This window comes from Thamnophis elegans, chromosome 10 (genome assembly GCF_009769535.1).
Source record: "Thamnophis elegans isolate rThaEle1 chromosome 10, rThaEle1.pri, whole genome shotgun sequence".
In the NCBI taxonomy this organism is placed as follows: domain Eukaryota; kingdom Metazoa; phylum Chordata; class Lepidosauria; order Squamata; family Colubridae; genus Thamnophis; species Thamnophis elegans.
The window spans coordinates 35143715-35164494 of record NC_045550.1 but is presented as its reverse complement, the minus strand read 5'-3'; the positions used below and the strand labels follow the sequence as shown (position 1 = coordinate 35164494).

Sequence of the window (20780 nt, the reverse complement as noted above, 5' to 3'; positions counted from 1 at the left end):
TCTGTCTATCAACAGCCTTGTCAAGGATAGCAAAAAGCAAAATCAAAAGATTTTTTTTCAGTACTATTAGCATTGCTACTGTTAAATAACAAGTCAGCACGATAAGAATGTATCACAGAATAACTGGTAGTATCCAGAGAAAGTTAATATTGGAAAGTTGTCTAGTTGGTTTACCTTTTTTTTTTAACATAGAAAGTGAGGTAGAATGATTTGAGGATCTTATCTGTAGTAAAAGACAGACTGGGATATGCTCGCATTTCTTCTGGAGTTAGTGGGAAGGTAGTGGGGCGAAGGTTCTACATATCATTCCATGGCCCGATTGTTTAGTTCTATAAGGGAGAAACAGCTGTAAATTCCATATTTTCAGATTTCATGGGCTGAGGAAAGGAAACATTGAAGAGATCAGTGTCCCCCTCCTTTTGGTCTTGAGAAATTTTTAAAATGTAATTGTTTAGGAGAGCTTTCCCCTAATGTGAATGTTGCCATCTTTATTTCTACTTAAGTTATTTATAATTTAGATTATATGACATTTATTTTTATTCTGTTTGTAGTGGATTTATTCCTGCCATGGATATTTTAATCTGTATCTGTTCAGAGAAAGCTGCCAAGTCTTTTTGGATTGCAGCAACATAAAAGTACATTTCATAAATAAATAAAAACTTTAGTGTTCAACTCAGGGTAGAAACCTAATACTTTAGCATCCTGAAGAGATGTCCATTCAGCCTCTGTATAAATATTTTCAGAAAGGTGAGTCCACCAGTTCCTGAGGCAACCTGTTCCATTTGAACATTAATTGTTAGAACATTCTTCTGTATGTAGAATTGAAATCCTCTTCTTTTGTCATTTAAGTCCATGGCTTCATGATAAAATAAACATTTATCATTTTGGTTGTTCTCATTTGGCCACACTATAATACCCATGTTCTTCCTAAAATGTTGGCCAAAATTATTGTAGTCACAATATTCCAAGGCGAGTCTCTAGATTATTTTTGCTGTACAGCTACTCCTGGCATTCATTTTGTTGAACAACCATTTATATGGAATACAGTAGTATAAGGGTCTCCTGTTCAAACAGTTGGTCCCTTCCAACTGTTTTATTGTATTGTATTCTGTATATCCAGATTGACTGTAATAAAATGGGGAAATGGAAACGTTAGTTGAATTCATAGATGGCTGAATGGTCTGTAAAGGTATTCATTCAGCATGGAGGAAAGTATCACGGATATTGCTATAGGGCTTCCCACAGGCTTTGCATTGTTCAATATTTTTATCAATAATTTGGATGAGAGAGTTGAGAAGTTATTTATCAAATTGCAGATAATGCTAAACTGACTGAAGATCTAATGCTATTATGTTAAAGGAGATAACAAGCAATGAGCTGAAATGAATAGGATAGAATGTAATGGTAGGAAAAATGAAAGGCAAAAGTACAGGGAGGGAGAAACCTGATTGGGAAATACTATATGTGAAAGTTAAAAACGAACCAGCACTGTGATGTAGTCATTAAAAAATCAAATATTACTTTGTCTTCATCAACAAGAACATAGTTCACTCCACTCTGCTGTTCATGTCCCATTTGGCACATGCAGCTCTTGAGTACCCCCGTTTAAAAGGGACAATAGTGAATTGGATCAATATATCAATCAAGAAAGTCAAAGGTGAGTTCAGAAGAGGACTACTAAATATGAAGACTTTGAAACTAAGATTTTTGAGGGTATGTTTAGCTTTCAGAAGAATTGACTGAGGGGAGATAATATAGCAATATTAAAATATATTTGAGCCAGAAGAGGGAGTGGACTTAGCCTCTATTGCTCCAGACAACAGAATCCGGACCATTGGATTTATAAAGAAATAAATTCAGGTTAGGTATCAGAGGAACGTCCTGACTGCGTGAACCCAGTGAAGTTAGATGTTTTGCAACAACAAAACATCTTCAAACAAACTAGACAGAAACCTGTCAGAAGTACTTGAACCAAACAGGAGATTGCACTAGATTCCTTTCAACTCTATGGCTTATTCATATCCAGTTTGTGGAATCTCAAAGGGCAGCAAATTCGGTTTCAGAGATGCTGAGTTGAAGTGCTTCTTGGGCATCCTGGAGTTACCAGAAAATTATGTGTAAACAAACAAGCAGAGGCATGACATTTACCGTCTGAACTGTACCCTATTACTCTAGCTTGTTTCAGATCACTGAAGAAATCTGCCTTCTTTCCAAATTAATCAATGGGTGGTGTCATAGTAAGAGGCAAAGGGAAATGCTGGTTTAACAATGGTACAGACAAAGACGATGCAGGCTCTATCATTCTTGAACTGCGAGTAAGATGAAGAGAAATTTAGGGACACAAAAGTATGGAATTGTTTCATCCAGGACGTTGACCTTTACATATTCCCAAATCATGGATCTCCCAATATAATATTTGGACTCAACGTTTCTCCCCTAACTAGTGCTCCGTTGTATTACTCTTGTTAGGGGGGTGGGGGAAGTACTGAGTGCAGCGCAACCAGCGAGTACTACAGAATTCAGAAACCATTTTTGCGCTAGCGCTGAACACACAAAGCAGAAGCGAGAAACATACGTTAAGGTAACCCTGCGTAAAACTCAACTAAGTTTACGTTTGTTTACGTTCAAACTCCACCCCGCCTTGCCTGTCCGGGAGCAGCACCTCCCCTCAAGGGGCAGAACTGTGATCAAGTTCGGGAAGGTGAAAGGACTCGGCGGAGGTTAGCGATATTGACTCTGGCTGGTAAGGGAGGACAAGGCGGTTCAAATCTTACGTCCCACTTGGGCGATGCAGGGTGGTGAGGCGCCGAAGGTGGCCGGAGGTTCGTCGCAAGGAAGCTTCGGAAAGCGGGTATGTGACCGCGCTTTCCCAGCTCTCTAAGTAAAGGGAGGCAAAGACGGGAATGAGAAAGGGCTGTTCACTTCAAAAGTGAAAATAAATCGTTCAGCGTCAGGGACGAACCTCTCGAAGCTCTCAGGCTTGGAGTTCCACTTGCCCTTTTAAGGCTCTTCCTCTAGGTCAGAGACAGCCTGAGAAAATGGCAGGCTAAAAAGAGAACATTTAAAATGAGCAACTGCTGACTTCTGGGATGTCCTCGGGAGTAAGAGGCAACGTGAAGAAGAAAGGCTTTCATAAAGGCAATGGGGCTAACGGTTGTTAAAGGCCCCAGTTATTTCATTGGCCATAAGAAGCAGGTGAACTCTTTGCAATTAACAAATGGCTTTTCTCATCTGGATTAAAGACCAGATTGGATAAGAGAGGTGGCTTCAATTACATTTGGCACCCAGTCGATTCAAGCTGATAACACATTTGCTATTTATACTTAATTGTTTTTTTTTAATTATACATATTTTGATACCTGTGCACAACAGACCTTACTGCAGATTAATACCAATCTTTAGTACAAAATACACAAAAGGGGGAGATTGTCATTGTTGCATTTGTTTAATATTTCAATGCCATCTGTGATGTTAACCAAGCATCTAGATTGTTTTCCGCATGTTTACATTTATAAGTCATTGAAATATTATCTGTTGAATTAATGTCACCCCTTCTGTGCAGCGTATGTTACGTTTAGGGTTTTCACTAAAATAAAAACAGAAATGAGTGAAATACAAACATTTTATACTAATGATGAGTCTTAAAAGATATCTGCTACCTCTTTCCATTTTTAAGCCAGTGAAATTTTTATAGGACCTTGAGCTCTAGAATTTATGTATGTGCAGAATAAAATAGTTTGTAGATGTAGTTTAATACTGCAGGAAAGAAAACACTTTAGTTCTTAAAATCTAGCACAATGATTCTAGAAGGGCTGGAAAAAGCTACCTGTGTAGAAGGTAAAAAGGTAGGCTGAAAAATGTTAGCCATATCACTGCCTTTATATGAGATGAGGAAGAAGAGAGAAAAACTGAAGAATGGAGTACCAGTAGTTGAGAACATTCCAAGCAGCTACCCCAATACATCTCTATGGAAGAGAAAACTGGTTAGAAAGCTGGTTAGCTTTCTAATCAGCTTTCTCTTCCATAGAGATGTATTGGGGTATTATCCTAGATTTTGTTATTTTTAATGCAATCTCTAGCCAGATCGGCCAATATAAATAAATAATACTTATATTCTTTTCTGTTGTGTGAGAGACATTCTGCTGATGGACAAATAGATGATAGTATGTACCATCTTGATTTATTTCCAACATTCCATTGAGTTTGAAAAGACAGCAAAGTAGAGAAAAGGGCATGAATTCTAGAATTTATATTCAATCCCTTTACTTGAAGTGACGATAGAAGGCAGCTGTATTTTCTTCTGTATGAGGAACTGTATAAAATAAGACCTTGTGTCTATTGCTTTGTGTGCACTGGGAAACATAAGAGAGACGCTTTTGAGACACTGTCCACTGCTTCCTCAGTAGAAATATATTGAGGGGCTTTTTTCTGGAATGTTTTACCCTACTGATCCAGCCCGATCTGATCGGTTCTCAAATTTAACCTTTCTTTAGTTGGCCTCTCACTCAATACCTGTTCTATTTTTGCTGACATTCAGACAGATTTGCAATAAACTCCTTTATATTGGGGGATTTTGAGCCACTCATTCTTTCTCAGGCCAACCTACTTTACAGTTGTAGGGAGAAGCAGAGGAGAACATGCTATGTGTAGAGCTACTTAATGAATGAATAAAATTAAATAACAAGAAATAGATTTAAAAATCGCAAGGCTGCAACTTTAGATGGTGTGACTCAAAAATGTTAAAATTGCTGCGACAGTGTGATTTGTTTAACCCATGTCTGAATTCTGCATCTGGCCTTGATGATTGGAATAATTCTATTTCTGTTCCCATCTAAAGAGAATGCAAAGACTAAATGGTGGGTTAGTTTGTTAATTGCTCCAGCATGGGAATTTTTGATGAAAGAATATAATAGATGGTATTGAGAAAAATTTGGGAAGTACAGAGCAGAGGTGTGCAGACCACATTTTATTATTCCATAGTCATTTTTGTTAGGTAAGCTCCCCGTTGGGAGAGCGAGTACGTTCAGAGAAGCATTGTGAGATTGGTGTTGGTGAACACATAAACCAGCATACAGAGACACTGCAGTTTAAATAGGCTTTTACTTTCGTGGAAATAGAGATATCAGAGTCCATCAAACAGTCCAAGTCATACACAGTTAAGACAGTCAGTCATCAACATCTTTCAGTTAAAGGATAATCCAAATAACATAGTCCATAAACATACAAACAGTCCGGTACACAAAGTTTGCTAGCAGTTGCAAAACTTACAATAGCTCACACTGATCACTATACGGCACACAGCCAACCTCCAAACACTCAGATCAGATCAGCATCTAACAGTGATTCTGGCTCCACCTTATGGCTGATTGAGGAAAGAGCAACCAATCACATTTACAGCATGATTTAAAGAAACAGGTACAGCATTGTTACATGATTTATATATTGCCAACAATATTCCTAACAATTATTTTACTATTTAATACTTTTTATCCTACATTTATTATTTTTTATAAATAAATGAGTGCAGTGAATATATCTAATACTCCTTCCTCCTATTTGCCCCATGTCAATAACTCTGTGAGGTGAGTTGACTGGAGAATGACAGGACTAAAGTCACCCTGCTGCCCTTCATGTGTAAGGCAGGACTAGAACATATTATCTTCTGATTTCTAGCTTGGTATCTTAACCACTAGGCCAAACTGGCTCATTTCTCATTGAGATATACTGTATATATGAGCCCATATTTGTCTTAAAACTTTCTATAGTACCATAGATTTGCAAACACATTTCTCATAATTTGACAGAATCTTTACAACATACAGTTAGTCCCCAAAATAAATACTAAATAATACCAAAATGTTTTCAACATACTTAATAACACACAGCTGCAAAATGACTTATTTTTATTCATTTCTCTAATCAAGACATTATTTCCACTTTGCATTTCTTTGGCAAGCAGGTGCATTTTTAGCCAGTTTTATATATTGGTGTAAATTGTCTTGGTTCTGAAGCAATTTTTGATGTAACTTTCTCCTGTATTCTCTGCATAGATTTTTTTGTATGGTTAAGAATTTATATTGATCCCTTGTAGTCTCAGGAAGATTCTTTTGTCATGTTTGTGCACATGGATCATTTCAGAGTTTCTTATCATCTATGGGTGTTTCTTGTTTAGGGACCATGGTAATTCAATCAGAAAAGTGGTCACTAAGTGAAAAATAATGTAACCACAAATGTGCTTACGATTTTATTTCAGCTTTCCTTTCCTTTACAGCAGGGGTGTCAAATTCGCGGCTCGCAGGCTGGATGTGTTATGTGCTAGCCACATCTACCCCCGTTTTAGTGAAGGGGGGAAAAGTTGTGATATGTCGTGATGATGTGTCATCACGAGTTTGACACCCCTGCTTTACAGCATTAGAAGGATACGCCAAAACAGCCACGTGAATCCAAATCGCAGGGAAGATTTCCAGAACTTTCTTCATGAGGTAAAGGGGCAAGTCTTGTAGCCATTTGTCCTCATTCCTTTGGAGGAACTGGGATAATTAACAAGAAGAGAATTGATATTTGTATTTCATTGAAGAAGAAAGGTTTACAAGAGAATAAGTGGGTACACAACAGGGAATGTGCATTGAAAAGAATGCTAATGTCCACTGTTTGCCTAGTGTGCTTCCTGGAAGCCTCTTAGGAGACAAGCAAAATTCTTTGGTGTGAAACTGATTAGAGTCTTGTCAGTGTAAGGCAGCAGCATGAGCCAGCCCTAGGGTTCTAATCAATTGTTTAAGGTCACAGAGCTAAGCTTGTTAATTTGCAGTTAGAACCTTTTAGGAATGTGCTACACTGCCAAGAAAGCAGCTCAGGAAGAGACAGCTTGTTTAGATAATCCTTACCCTCTGCAAGGTGGGGGGGGACGGGACACGTCAAAAGATTCCGTGGTCAGAGTTGGTTGCAGTACTAAACTGACTGTAATGGTGAATGTGACAGAGAGAGGGAGAGAGAGAAATGCTGCAAAGGTTGTATATCTGCCCCTTTTTCATCACCATCATAACTAAATGGTTGCTGTGAGGACATTACCTGTACATCTCTCCATCTAGGGCTAAATTTTGTTTTTAACTTTCACACTGCTGGCTTTGAGATTAAATTCTGTTCAACATGACCATAAACAGTGTGTCCTCATGTGTTAATTTTGATAGCCTCTGAATCGGTCCCTTTCAAGTGCCATCACTTTGTACAGGTCCCATCTGATGCTTCTGGCTTTTGTCTTCTGTGATTCATGGATCAGATTTCTTTTGGACAGAGTACTTATCAGATGTATCCACACTTGCATTTCTCCATCAGTTGGGTAGAAATTCTGTTATGATAGGGATGGACAAAATATTTCAGTCTAGCCTAGTAGTCCTCTTAAAATCAGAAGTGGAAATATTTTTTCCTATTCCCCCATATTAGGCTTTAACTGCAGTGTAACTAACATACACAGGAATTACCAAAACTACAAAGTAATTCAGTTCTCTGGCAGCATGTTTGTTTCTTATAAACCACCTGATATTTTCTGTAACTAAAATCATTTTAAAGCAGTGTTTCTCAACCTTGCAAATTTTAATCATAGACTCAGGTTGCAGAATTCCCCAGCCAGCATGCTGGCTGGAGAATTCTGGGAATTGAAGTCCATATAATTTAATATTACTAATATTTAAACAACTGGCCTAAGTCTAATATATAGACTGCTTCAAGTATTTAGTCTCCTTTTTCTAGTAGAAAGTATATTCTTGGACTGACTTCACCTTGTTTTATTTCATAGTTCTATCTTGCTGTAATAAAATATTGGAATCTTCCTTGCCCTAGTTCCTTGCTCAGAATGGGATTACATTTCTTTACAGTGGTGAAAAATATCTTGATATAGCCCATCCTTATGGGAAGAAGAATTGAGAGTTTTCTGAACCAGTTATCCTCCTCCTATAATATTCTAATTACCGTATCCCACATTATTTATCTAGATGTGTGTTTCAGGAATATTGCAAAGTAGAGAAGAATTACAATAGAGAATTTGGAAGATAAAAACTGTGAGTAAAGAAGAGGTTAAGTCCTCTCGGCTCCTTTTTATTTAAAATTCACATTAACTTTGTCTAACACATACTCATATAAATCATCACAGGGGCTTTGCTGCATTGATGTGTAAAGTGTTGTTTGCAACTGAATAGTATTATAAAACAAGATTTAGATTTTGTCTCTCCTGCTGCTGTAGACGGCTTACAATTAATATGTTACATTCAATAATTTCTTTTCTCTGCAGGTGTTGGAATTCATGGTTCAGCCCTAGCTAATTTATGCTCACCATGAAGAAGAAATTATAAATAATTATAACAGGAAAAGAAGAATTTGAAATTAGGGCACAGAACATTGAAAGATTTTATATGAAATAAGTTGCAAACACTTATTTATAAATGTGAGGTCTTTCTCCAGAGATTTTGAAAATCTTAGAAATCATCTTCAAATTGTTATACATTATAGAGTGTAACTATTTGCTTTTTCTTAGTATTGATCTCTTATGCCTAGCTACTGAAAATTAAGATTCACTGAGTTTATCTAGATGTGACCATCCTTGCTATTAATTATATGCTTGGCTCCTAGGTAGGTTCTGTGAAAAAGTAGGAGATAATAAGCTCCTTTTATCTAAGAATGTAGTGCCATGTTTCACAAGCATATTTCTCATTAAACGTCACCCACATGTGGTTGAACAATTATCTCTCTTTTTTTTCTTTAAAATTAGCCAAACTTTGCTATTACTGGGCTTGGGATAGAAAGGTTTGAAGTATCTTCCCTTCTGTTTTTCCCAGGACTAATCTGGAGGGAGAAATTGTTACTAAATGGATTAAGAAATCCCCACCTAGAAAGACGGGTTGTCAGTTGTCTTTTTACAGGAAAATCCTTAAAGGAAAGGATCTGCCAACAAGGTTTTAAAGTATCCATCTATATAGTACATATTCTTAAAGTGTAATACTATGCCTATGTCAAAATTAGTTAACATAATAAAGTGGTAAATATCACTTTAGTTATTTCTTAATATTTTCTAAGGGTACCTACGAGCTTAATTTGCTTGATTAAGCCTCTGAGGTAATGTAATAATGCATACCAAATCAATATTGCATCTGGTGTGTTTTTCAAATTAAAGTGAAATGTTTAATTATATTCTGATTGGTATTTGGTTTGTTAACAGTTGACATAAACAGGAAAACAGTTAAATAGGTCAAAGACATTGATTTGCCTATTATTTTCAGAGGAATAGTAAAAAGTACATGTAAAAATAATGAGAGAATTTATAGGATTATTTAATCCTATTTAAGAATAGGATACTTAAAAGAATACTCAAAGCAGACCCACTGTGTTCATTGTGGCAGAAATAGCTGAGTTGCATTATTTCCCTAGCCAGAGGCCATGCTATCGTAAGAAAGCTTATTATCTCTACTATTCCACTCTTGCAGCATAATTTTTGAAATCTTTGATGAAGATGGGAGAATATAAAGGCCAGGTGCAACCTGGGCTTACATCAGGACTGTCCCAGCTTGGGTGTTTAGGAAAGAAAGACCCTCAACTCCCATTTGTAGTGAAAGGTATACTTTTATTAAAGCCAAGTGTTAAAGCGTATGCAAAGTCAGATCTGAATATTCCTGCATAAACCCCATGATTTTCCCTTTTCCCAGGCCCTCCCCTGGAAATATACATTTTGTTAATATATTCACTAGTATTCAAAGTAGTGTTTTGGTAACAGTTCTAACGTTGACATCTCTTTACTAGCCATTTGCATTCCATTCTGTGTCCTTGGATCTTTCAATCATTGTCTCTTATCTTGGGATGGTAGCAATAGCAATAGCATTTAGACTTATATACTGCTTCACAGTATATACAGCCCTCTCTAAGAAGTTTACAGAATCAGCATATTGCCCCCAACAATCTGGGTCCTCATTTTATCAACCTCAGAAGGCTGAGTCAACCTTAAGCCTGGTCATATTCGAACTGCTAAACTGCAGACAGACAGCAGGCAGCAGAAATAGCTGCAGTTTTGCATTCTAACCACTGGGTCACCGCGGCTCCTATTTTTCCTGGTACCTCTTGTTCCTGTCATCCCCCCTTCCGACGTTCCCCTACTGGTCCTATTCCTATTATGGCAGGATGCCATCATAGCAAAACAGAACTGAAGTGATGTGATGGTAGATCTGACAGCTTCTTTGATCAAATATCAAAAAAAGCCTCTGAAGGTTTAGTTCATCCTGGCTAAACTTTCTGCATTCAACTATTTTTTTTCCCAATTTGCTATTCCTCTCCCAAGTTAAGGTTAAAGTAATTTTACAATTAAATATAGAGATGAAAATTTGAGTTTGGAGTATTTGTTTTAAATATATCTTTGAAGTGTTAACTTTGAACTAACTTTGTCAGATAATCATACAATCCTAAACTGAAAGCAATCTTAGGCTGTTCTACAGATAATTCCTTTCTCAATTAACCTGTCAGACCTTTAATATTAATGATAGAAAAATAGAGTGTAGGTTGAGTGTTATGAGTTATGCCCATGTATAACCTACTGCCATTTGCTGATTAAAACTGCTGCTTTTTATTAAAAATATAAAAAGGCCACTGGTCTGTCTGTAACTGAAAAATAATTATCAGAGCTTTTAACATATAATCAAATTTTAGTAGTATTTACTTATATATGCCCATTTGCCAACTTCCAGGATAGAAATGATTAAAAAAACACAATTTGCAGTCTAACACAGAAAACTTTTTAAAACTTTTAAGGTTTACTCTGAAAGGGTTTTGATTTAACCGTCTTTATCTTTTTGATCTATTAATGTTAATATCCAGCGAAGTCTACATATTTTATTTTAAAACGGTGAATGTTTAAAATTTGCAACAAGTTTGGGGGGGGACATCTTGACCTCAACACATGTTCTGTAATTGTTTAAAATATTACAGATGAATTATAATTTCCATATTGATCAAAACTATGTATTTGTAAGAAATTTAACAAAAAGGACACAAACTGCAGATTTATATAGATTGTTTTTGTCTAAATTATAGTGTTTACTATTGTGGTGGCTTAGGTATATAATTTATGCATATTACCAGTAAATAAAGTATTGTTGATTTAACAAATTATACATATGGAATTCTACACAGACAATTCCAAATGGAGTCTCACTGAGCATTAGTACTTTCACTTCTGGGATGATTTGACTGGGGAGACTGGGGAGAAGACAAAAATAACTCCTTTCTAGATTCCAGAATCTAGCTTTCTTCACACACAAATATTGTATAGATTCTTCCTAACTTTGCTTTAGATAGAAATGAAATGCCTCCCACCACTGTTTTTGCCCACAGTATTAACCAAAATTAAATACTTAAGCATGCAAGATCATGCAAAATGAATAATAGCAATATTGCTGGGAAATTTGTGAACAGTATGCTCAGCTTGTGGTATTGCAGTGTAGGATTTCTGGAGCCATGTGGATGCTTAATTTGACACACTTACTGAGCAGAAATGAGTATTTTTAGCCATAGGCTTTCTTTTGCCTTCTTCATCATTGTACGCACATTATCAGCGCTCTGTAACTATCAAAGAAAAGGTTGTATTTCTAAAGTATTTCTTTAAAGCAATAATCCTTACAGCTGTGATTCTTTCTTTGATCTAATGTACTTCAGTGTCTTTCTTTATAATATAATAGATTTTCTGTGGGTTGGTTTATATTTAAAGATACCAAATTTAATAGAATTTTTATGATGGAAGTTGGAAGAATAATTACTTATAAAGAGATGCCAGTATCAGAATAAGCAGCTTGGCACTACAACTCTAAGCCATGTAGCAGAAAACTGCTTTTGAATATGAAGACAGATTAAAAATACCAATAATTTGTTCATCTGAGGGTTCTAGGGACATTTCCTTTTTTCTTTTCTGTTTGAGAAGAATCAGAGGCCATACTAACAGTTACAGAGAATATTGCTGAACATCAGAAAGAATTTGGCATTCTGGACCTGAGATGAGAGAAAACGATACACCTTTCTTTTTCATTCTTTAGCACAGTTAACAGTCTTCAAAGGAAAATAAATAATCCTGCCTCAACTTTAAACAAAAAAATTCTGTTTTTACTTTTGGAAAGCTAGTTACAGAAAAAGTAACTAGATTTCCCTAAGAGCTGAAAAGTATCTTTCCCCACCCCAGCTTTTTAATTTCTTATTCTATTATTCAATCTTATAGATTGACATATTTTTTTAATTAAATGTTTTTTTATTTTAAATTTTCAAAACAAACATAAAACAAAGAATCCTCCTCCTTTACATACTGTAGAAAGTATATCAGTTGGTTACAAAAAACTTTCGTGCGTCTCCACTGTCATCACAAAATTCGTATTAACTCAAGTATTTTAAAAATATCAGATATTTTTATACATATTACCATCATCATACCTCCATTTTCATTTGACTATAATTGTTTAAATGTCCTTCATCATAAAATGTACCAAGATTTAAAACCTGACCACATACTGGCATTTCATTTGTTATTTCTAATATCCTCCAATAACACTATATCCTCATGGCCTATTCTGACTAAACATCAATAATATTTAGTAACAAAAATTTCTAATCCTCCTTTCCAAATCACTGTTTACAATTTATATCCAATTTCCTTATGTTGTACATTATATATATATATATATATATATATATATATGTATGTATGTATGTATGTATGTATGTATGTATGTATGTATGTATGTTATATTTATGCTGATAAATAAATAAAGGGAGACTAGTATAGATCTATTTCAAGCTATTTTCTAGATCTATACTAGTCTCCCTTTATTTATTTATCAGCATAAATATAACAAATGTAACAAAAAAGGCAACAGTAAAAAATATTGGGTTTCTGTCTGGATGGTCTCTTGTGACGAGCCTAATGACAGAGAGTGGAAGTGTGACCTTCCTCCCATACTTGGGCATACCAGGGGTTGTGACTTTAAAGTATATATATATATATATACACACACATACACATACACACACACACACACACACACATTGTTGTTCTGTCCCCCCTTCATGGCTGTTAACAAACGCAAGCAGACAAACTTAAAAGGAAGTCTTTCTTTATCAGTTCTCAGTTCAAACTGGCTTCGAGCCCAAAAATAACATAAATACAAGTCTCCGACAAGAATGCAAAACAAAACTCTTACAAGCAATGCACTTCTTCCAAAGTCTCCACGAATCAGGGTTACAGGAAACACCAAAACACTTATCCAAGTGTATTAAGCAATGTTGTACGCACGAAGGAATGTTGTCTCCTGCGACTAGGGCGTGGCAGCATCCGTCCTTTTATCTCCAAACTTGCCTCTAACCAGCCCCAGCTGCATAATGAATCTTGTATCCCGAAAAGACTCACAGCAGACATCTGCTGAGTCACAACACTATCCCCCACCGCAGGGCCCTTTCCCTGGGGTTCAATGGTCGGGATGACGTGTCCCCAAGATGACCCTTGGTGCCTTTTTTTTAATAGAATTTTTATTTTTGTTACATAGACAACATAATCACATAACAATAGAAAAAGAAAGGCAAAGAAGAAAAAAGAAAAAAAAACACACACACAAAAAAACAAAGCCCATCATCCCATGCAGTATGTCATTTGATTACAGGTGTTTTAACCTTTATCATTCTTATACATTCATTGTTTCATTTAATAGATTATAATTTAGTATCGTTTCTTATTCCCCTGCCTGTAGCAATCCATCCCTACTACGTTTCTTCCCATACACACACCCCGTATCTCTCTGTTATATATTTAATAGACACCACAATAAACTAGGATTTTAAAAAAAAAGGGAAAAAAAAGGAAAAACCACAAAAAAAGAAAAAAAAACCATCATCACATGGAGCATGTCGTTTGGTTACAAGTGTTTTAACATCTACATCTTCAAATAATATTTACCGTCTCAAATGTTTCATCTAGTATAACTAAAAACCTCATTTTCATTCTACAATATATATTCAGTTAACATTAGCATTATTTTTCCCCAGAAAGTATACTTATATTCATTATTGTCCTTGCATTTCATACCTTCAAACAGAGATCTTATTCCTTCATTTTTCAACAAGACGTCGCTGCATATATATACCAGTTTTCATTTGTTCACTTATTAAAATTGCTTATCAGCAGCGAAATATCATTATAATAAGTTCTTAACATTATACATTATATCACCAGACCTTATATTAATTCTTCATTGTATCATTGTTAGATTATTTCACAGCATAATTATATCATCATTCACTTTCTTCAATTAAAGCATAAGTATATCATTTTTCATTTCCAAGTTTTTTTTTTCCCCTAGCCACCGATAAAACAAATCCCATATCTTATAAAATTGCTCATCCTCTTGCTCTCTAATCCTTGGTGCCTTTTTCATGAATCCCAAACCTCTGGAGGCATAGCCCCCTTGAATCGGAACTCTTTAGGTATCCGGTGGCCACCATGTTTCCTTCCGCCCTTCCCGGCGTCGACACCCTGTCCAGGGTCATCCACCCTCCACAAGGCCAACCCACCAGCCCCACTACCGTCGGAGGTTGATGGCAGCTCTACCAGCTTCGGTCGAGCCTTAACACCCTGTCCAGGGTCCTCCACCCTCTGCAAGGCCGACCCACCAACCCCCTTTCCGTCGGAGGTTGACGGCAGCTCTACCGACTTCGGCCGAGCCTTAACTCCCTGTTTAGGGTCCTCCACCCTCTGCAAGGCCGACCCACCAACCCCCTTTCCGTCGGAGGTTGACGGCAGCTCTACCAGCTTCGGTCGAGCCTTAACACCCTGTCCAGGGTCCTCCACCCTCTGCAAGGCCGACCCACCAACCCCCTTTCCGTCGGAGGTTGACGGCAGCTCTACCGACTTCGGCCGAGCCTTAACTCCCTGTTTAGGGTCCTCCACCCTCTGCAAGGCCGACCCACCAACCCCCTTTCCATCAGAGGTTGACGGCAGCTCTACTGACTCCTGCCGGACCACCACACAATCCCCTCCCACAGAGCCCTTCCCCCGGTTTCGATGATCGGAGTGTGGCCCAGAAGGGTTGGTGACGGCCTCCCCGGAACATGGTCCAAGACACTGGCACCCCACTGGGAACCTAGAGGCAAAGTCCAGTGTTGCGGGGACCGGAGTCGACAACAGCTGGAATCTCGGTGGAGTTCTCTTTGTAGACCTGGCCCAATGACACTGGGCACATGACTTCACGCACCTCCGTACGTCATTTTTCAGATGGGGCCACCAAAATTGACGGGAAGCCAGGCGCAATGTCCGAACAAACCCCCAATGTCTTGATGCAGACGTGTAATGAATCTGCGCAAGCACCCGTCAACGGATGTGCCCTGAGGGAACATAGAGGCGGCCCCGACACTTCAAAAGATCCCCTTCCAAAGTCCATGGGGACGCCGGCCCCACTTCCGCCTTTCGTCGCTCCACCCAGTCGTCACCCTGCTGCACATCCTGTACCAGAGCCTGCATGCTCACGGGATGACAAACGGCAGTGCAGGATGCAACGGGTAGAACAGTCTGAGCTGGAAGCGAGTTCGCACGGTTGGGGTTCTTTACTCGGCAGGGCATCCGCCCTGGGACTCCACCCCCCCCCCCGAACGCATGCTATCTTGTGCGAACGGGGTATCACGGCCACACCAACGTGCTGATTGTCCGACTTGATCGTGCGTTGCTGAGGGACGGCTGCAGTCCGTGCAACCCTACTGTTCTTGGGGCAGCTCCCTGCTAAGTGTCCAAGATCCCCACAGTAAAAACACAATCCCTCCGCACGTCATCTGTCCATCTCTGTCCGTGACACTCGAGGTCGGACAGCACCCAACTCCATGGGCTCCTCCCAGTCCACTGCAGTCTCTTGCTAAACCGGCATACTGGTGGTCTCCTGGAATACACGGCGAGGCTTTCGCCTCTGCAGCCGGGCGTCTATCCGGAGGCACAGGTGGACCAACGTGGCGAACGTCGGTGGCCTGTCCACCCTCACCAGTTCATCCTGCAAGGCTTCAGACAATCCATCTTGGAACGTGTCCATTAGAACTGGTTCATTCCATGTGGAATCCTGGCTACGTAGCCTGAATTCAGACACATAGTCCTGCAATGACCCAGTCCCCTGCTGCAGTGATTTCAAACTTTTGGTAGCTGTTTCCCCTTTGATCGGATCTTCAAACATCCGTTTGAAATATTGGCAGAAGCCCTGGAAGTCATCCAACAAAGGGCTCTGCTGAACTAACAAGGGGGTAGCCCACCGGGCAGCTGTGCCTGAGAGTAAACTGATCATGAATCCCACCTTCGTCCGGTCAGTGGGAAAGTCCTCTGCTCTCAGGTTAATAAACAGCTGGCATTGTCCCAAGAATGCTGCAAACATGGCCAGACTCCCATCATATTTATCTGGCATGGCTACTGGGCACTTCCTCCTTGGCTGGGGGGGGGGTTGCAGCTCTCTGCAACTGTTGAATTTGATCCGACAACTTTGCTTTTTGCTGCGCCATTAATCTACTTTCAGCCATTATCTGTTCCATAATTACTGAGATTAAGGCTTGTCAGGCAGGAGTCAATCTCTCCCCCCTTCATGGCTCTTAACAAACGCAAGCAGACAAACTTAAAAGGAAGTCTTTCTTTATCAGTTCTCAGTTCAAAGTGGCTTCGAGCCCAAAAATAACATAAATACAAGTCTCCGACAAGAATGCAAAACAAAACTCTTACAAGCAATGCACTTCTTCCAAAGTCTCCACGAATCAGGGTTACAGGAAACACCAAAACACTTATCCAAGTGTATTAAGCAATGTTGTACGCACGAAGGAACGTTGACTCCTGCGACTAGGGCATGGCAGCATCTGTCCTTTTATCTCCAAACTTGCCTCTAACCAGCCCCAGCTGCATAATGAATCTTGTATCCCGAAAAGACTCACAGCAGACATCTGCTGAGTCACAACACATTGTTATCATTATCCCTCCTTCATTTAACTCTATCCATTATCATAGCATTTCCTCCCCAATAATCAATATTTAGCTAAATTCAATGTAGTTATTTTTTATTAACCTTTATATATAACCAAATAATTTCTAATCTTCCTTTCATAGGTACCATTCAATATTCATATCCAATTACTACTTGTCATACCAATACATATGTATATGTTATTATCATTATCAGTTGTTTATTTAACCATATCTATTGTCACTAAATTTCACTAAATTTCACTAGTTTCATATTATACACTTTCATCTACCAACCTGTATCTTTCCAGTAGCGAAACAAGCTCATATCTTCTGCCATTTGTGGTATCAGTCCTCTAAACATCTCCTTAATCAAATTTGCATGGACTCATCTTTGCAACTCATTGCTTATTGAGTCTCTCATATAATTTTCGATGCCCTTCTTCTGTTTCTTTGATCAGCTTATCTTAATTGTCAGTGGTGTTATCAATGCTGTTGCTAATAGAATTTCTCTTTAAATCCATAAATTCTTTTGTTCTTTCTTCTTTTGTATCTTGACATCTGTTCCCCTCCATTTAATTCCTCTTTCTGTATTCCACTCTTTCCATTTCCAGACACAAACCAATCACCATAGATATCAGCGGATTTGATTTCTTTGTGGTCATTTTTCTCTTTGGTTTTTAGGACTCTAACCTCCACTTTTTCCACTTGATAAACATCTCCAACTTCATCATATTTTATTGTTAGATGCTCTAGATTTCCCAACTTCTTCTCCGTCCTCTCAAATGTGTTTGATAATTTCTGAATTTCAAACATTATCTTTTTAAAACTTAAAGCTTCTTTCTGCTGTTGAAGTTGTGCCATAATTTCCAGCTGACAAATACTGCTGCTCTGGCTTGAAGGATTTTTACAAGGTTAAACATAAATTCACAGTAAAATCTTCTTTTCACTTTCTCTGGTTAGAGATATAGTTCAAAAAGACACCTGTGTATATAATTTGTCCTTTGGTTCTTATCACTCTCTATAAACAAACTGTGAGATTTTGAATTGCCAAGCCAGACTGTTCAGTGAGGAAAGTGAAAGTGCTTTGTTCCCAATACACAAGCCTCCAGCCTCTGAGCAGCAGCACTAACTTTCCCTTTGTTGTTAGAATTCTCTTTGTTTCCTTCTTTTATTTTTTTATTTTTTATATTCCAAGTTAAAAAATAAAAATCAAATTCTTGAGTAAAATAGAGGAGAAAAAAAGGAAAACACGTAGTAATGAAGTAGAATTTTAGTGCATAGGTTGCAAAAATAATAATAATAAAGATAGAAGAAAACTTAATCCATTTGTTTTAAAAGGCTTGCATAAATTCCATCCATAAAAATAGCATTTAAAAACAAGATAACACACTGACCAAAACCATTCAAAGCTTAATTCCGCCGCTTATTTCTTCTGTTCTCAGATTTAAATTAATTTTAAGTTTTTTTGTAGGCAGTCTCTTTTAAAATGGTAAAAATTCCTCACCAGCTGTAAACACTTTCTCTTTCCGTTTCCTTCCATTTGGAGCCGTCCCAACTTCATCAGCCTAGAGGCTGTGCTTTTATTGCCAGCTAGAAGAACTTCTCAGTCGATCAGCGACTTTGCGGTGTCCCTGAGATCAGCAGGACGTATTCTTCCCGTTCACCGTCTCTGCGGGGCGGTTTATGTCCTATTGGACGACCCAGCGATAAAAGTTTTGGCAGCAATCTCAGAGCCTTGAGATCGCATGTCCGTCTCGTAGCGACGTCGGCTCCTCCTCCCAGATTGACATAATTTTATATGGAAGTCTTTTGTATATATATACTGACATAATGAGTGGGTTGTATCAGTCTATTTCTAATGTTCCTACTATTTCCAATGTTCATAATATGCTATTTCTATAGTCAAAGCTTCACCATCTACTAACAGAAGAATGAACAGCAGGCTTGATTTAAAAAAAAAATCCCAAAAGTTTATGGAAATGCAAAATAGCTCTCGAATTAAAACGCCTAAAGGAATGGAACAGAAAAGGTCAAGGAAAATTAATTGAATTTGATAGACATGACATGCTGGAAAAAAATGAAACGTAGATTGAAAACTATGGGGGGGTGGAACAGTTCCTGGAATCCTGACCTGATTTTGTGTGAGGTACCATTTATCTGTGCAACTATGCAGAATCATATAATTGGCCAAGTACATTTAGGCCATCAGATCAACTGCCTGTTAAGTGCACAAATTTAAAAACTAAGGTGCCCATATATTTAGTGAAAGAAGACTTTGTCTGTCTGAGTCATTTGTACCATTATTGAAACTGTCGTTAATTTTTCCACCTCACATTTAATTGAAATCTGCCTTCCTATAATTTAACTTCATAACTGTATGCCCTGCACTATGAAAAAACAAGTAAGGGATCCTGGCTTTCTTTTGTGTAACATCTTTCTAGGTGTTTGAAGAATGGCTATTACATCTAACACATCTATATTCTCTTCTTAATTGCCTGGTTGTTTCTCCAATCCATCTTTGTTGTCCTTTTCTGAACCCGTTAAAATTGTTCTGAATAATTTTGATATCGAGGTGCCGATAACTGGATCTTGTCTGTTAGGGAATTACACTTGGCAGGTTCCAGGAGGAGGGAGGGTCTCTTCTGCCATGGTGCCAGCCATATGGAATCTTATTTCTTTGGAAGAAGGGAAATAGTTGAGAAAGCTGGATGAATTGTTACAATTGTTATTTTCTCCTTTCAGATGAATGGTGTGCCATTGAAGATTACTTGGTGCAATGAAACGTCTGACACCCCTCATTCTTCTTTCCTGTGGCTCCTTTAACCCCATAACAAATATGCACATGCGTTTATTTGAACTAGCAAGAGATCACCTTCATCAAACAGGTTAGTTTATTTAATGTCTCCAAAAGCAGAGTGAGCTGTGTTGCAATAAGGAATCATTTGTATCTCCAAAAATGGGGCAACATTCCAGATTGTTTCAACACATTTTAATTTCTGTTAATTAAAAGTTCAAGACTTAGACCAACTACTTCACAACATCTAAATTGAAAGTTTACACATTTACTCTTCCTTGAAATAAAAGTGATGATAAGGAAATATAAAATTGTTTCCCATCAGTATAATTAAGTTTCGCCAAAGGTTCAATAGAATAATTGCAGACTAACTTGTGATGAAAAGGGTCTTAACTTCTCTCCCAGATTCTTTCTTTTCGAGGTGCCATGAAACACTTAAACTGCAATGTCACATCTGTATGCTAATTTTATCACTTAAGCTAAAGAAGTGATATAGTCTGCAATTTTAAGGAAATCAGGAAGAGAAATCAGAAAAAAGCCTCTATGTATTCATTATGTCTTTGAACTGTTTCTTCAAAATAGAAATTACAGAAGAGGAAAAACTATGTTTAGCTGCCTTTGTGTTCGGCCATAATGATCCAAGTAGCTAATGATCCAGGTAGTTGACTGGGTCATGTTCACTCAAGCATTAGCAATGATCTAAGATATGGATGAGCAGGTTCATTCAGTCTCAATATCACTAATAAATGGACTGTAAGTCATGAATGCTTGGAAAGCTTCAGAAAATAGTTCACAAGCAATAGCAATGACGAGCAATCTAGAAATGTTGTTTTAATGGTATACTGCTACATAAAGTCACTCACAGACTTAGATTTCAAGGTTAACACTCTGCAGAACTCCCAAACCCGCTGCACGCTCTGTTTTTTGTGAAAAATGAGTCATGTAGTGAGTTTGGAAGGTCTGCAAAGTGCTCCCTGGCGTTAGGAATAGGGGAGA

At 37.9% G+C, this 20780-nt stretch overlaps 1 protein-coding gene across 2 annotated transcripts in view; it reads left to right on the top strand.

Annotated features, from left to right (window-relative positions):
• The first annotated feature begins 2675 nt into the window (after positions 1-2675).
• The window catches only part of LOC116514000 (nicotinamide/nicotinic acid mononucleotide adenylyltransferase 3-like), a 35915-nt gene continuing 17810 nt past the window's right edge, over positions 2676-20780 (top strand). Inside the window, exons 1-2 of one of the 2 annotated variants that reach the window (XM_032225368.1) lie at positions 2676-2743; positions 19733-19875. In XM_032225368.1, coding sequence (XP_032081259.1) covers positions 19767-19875 — 109 coding nt within the window. In that variant the 5' untranslated portion in view covers positions 2676-2743; positions 19733-19766. Of the gene's footprint in view, positions 2852-19732; positions 19876-20780 lie in introns of both variants that reach the window. The other variant, XM_032225367.1, reaches the window with a different exon arrangement.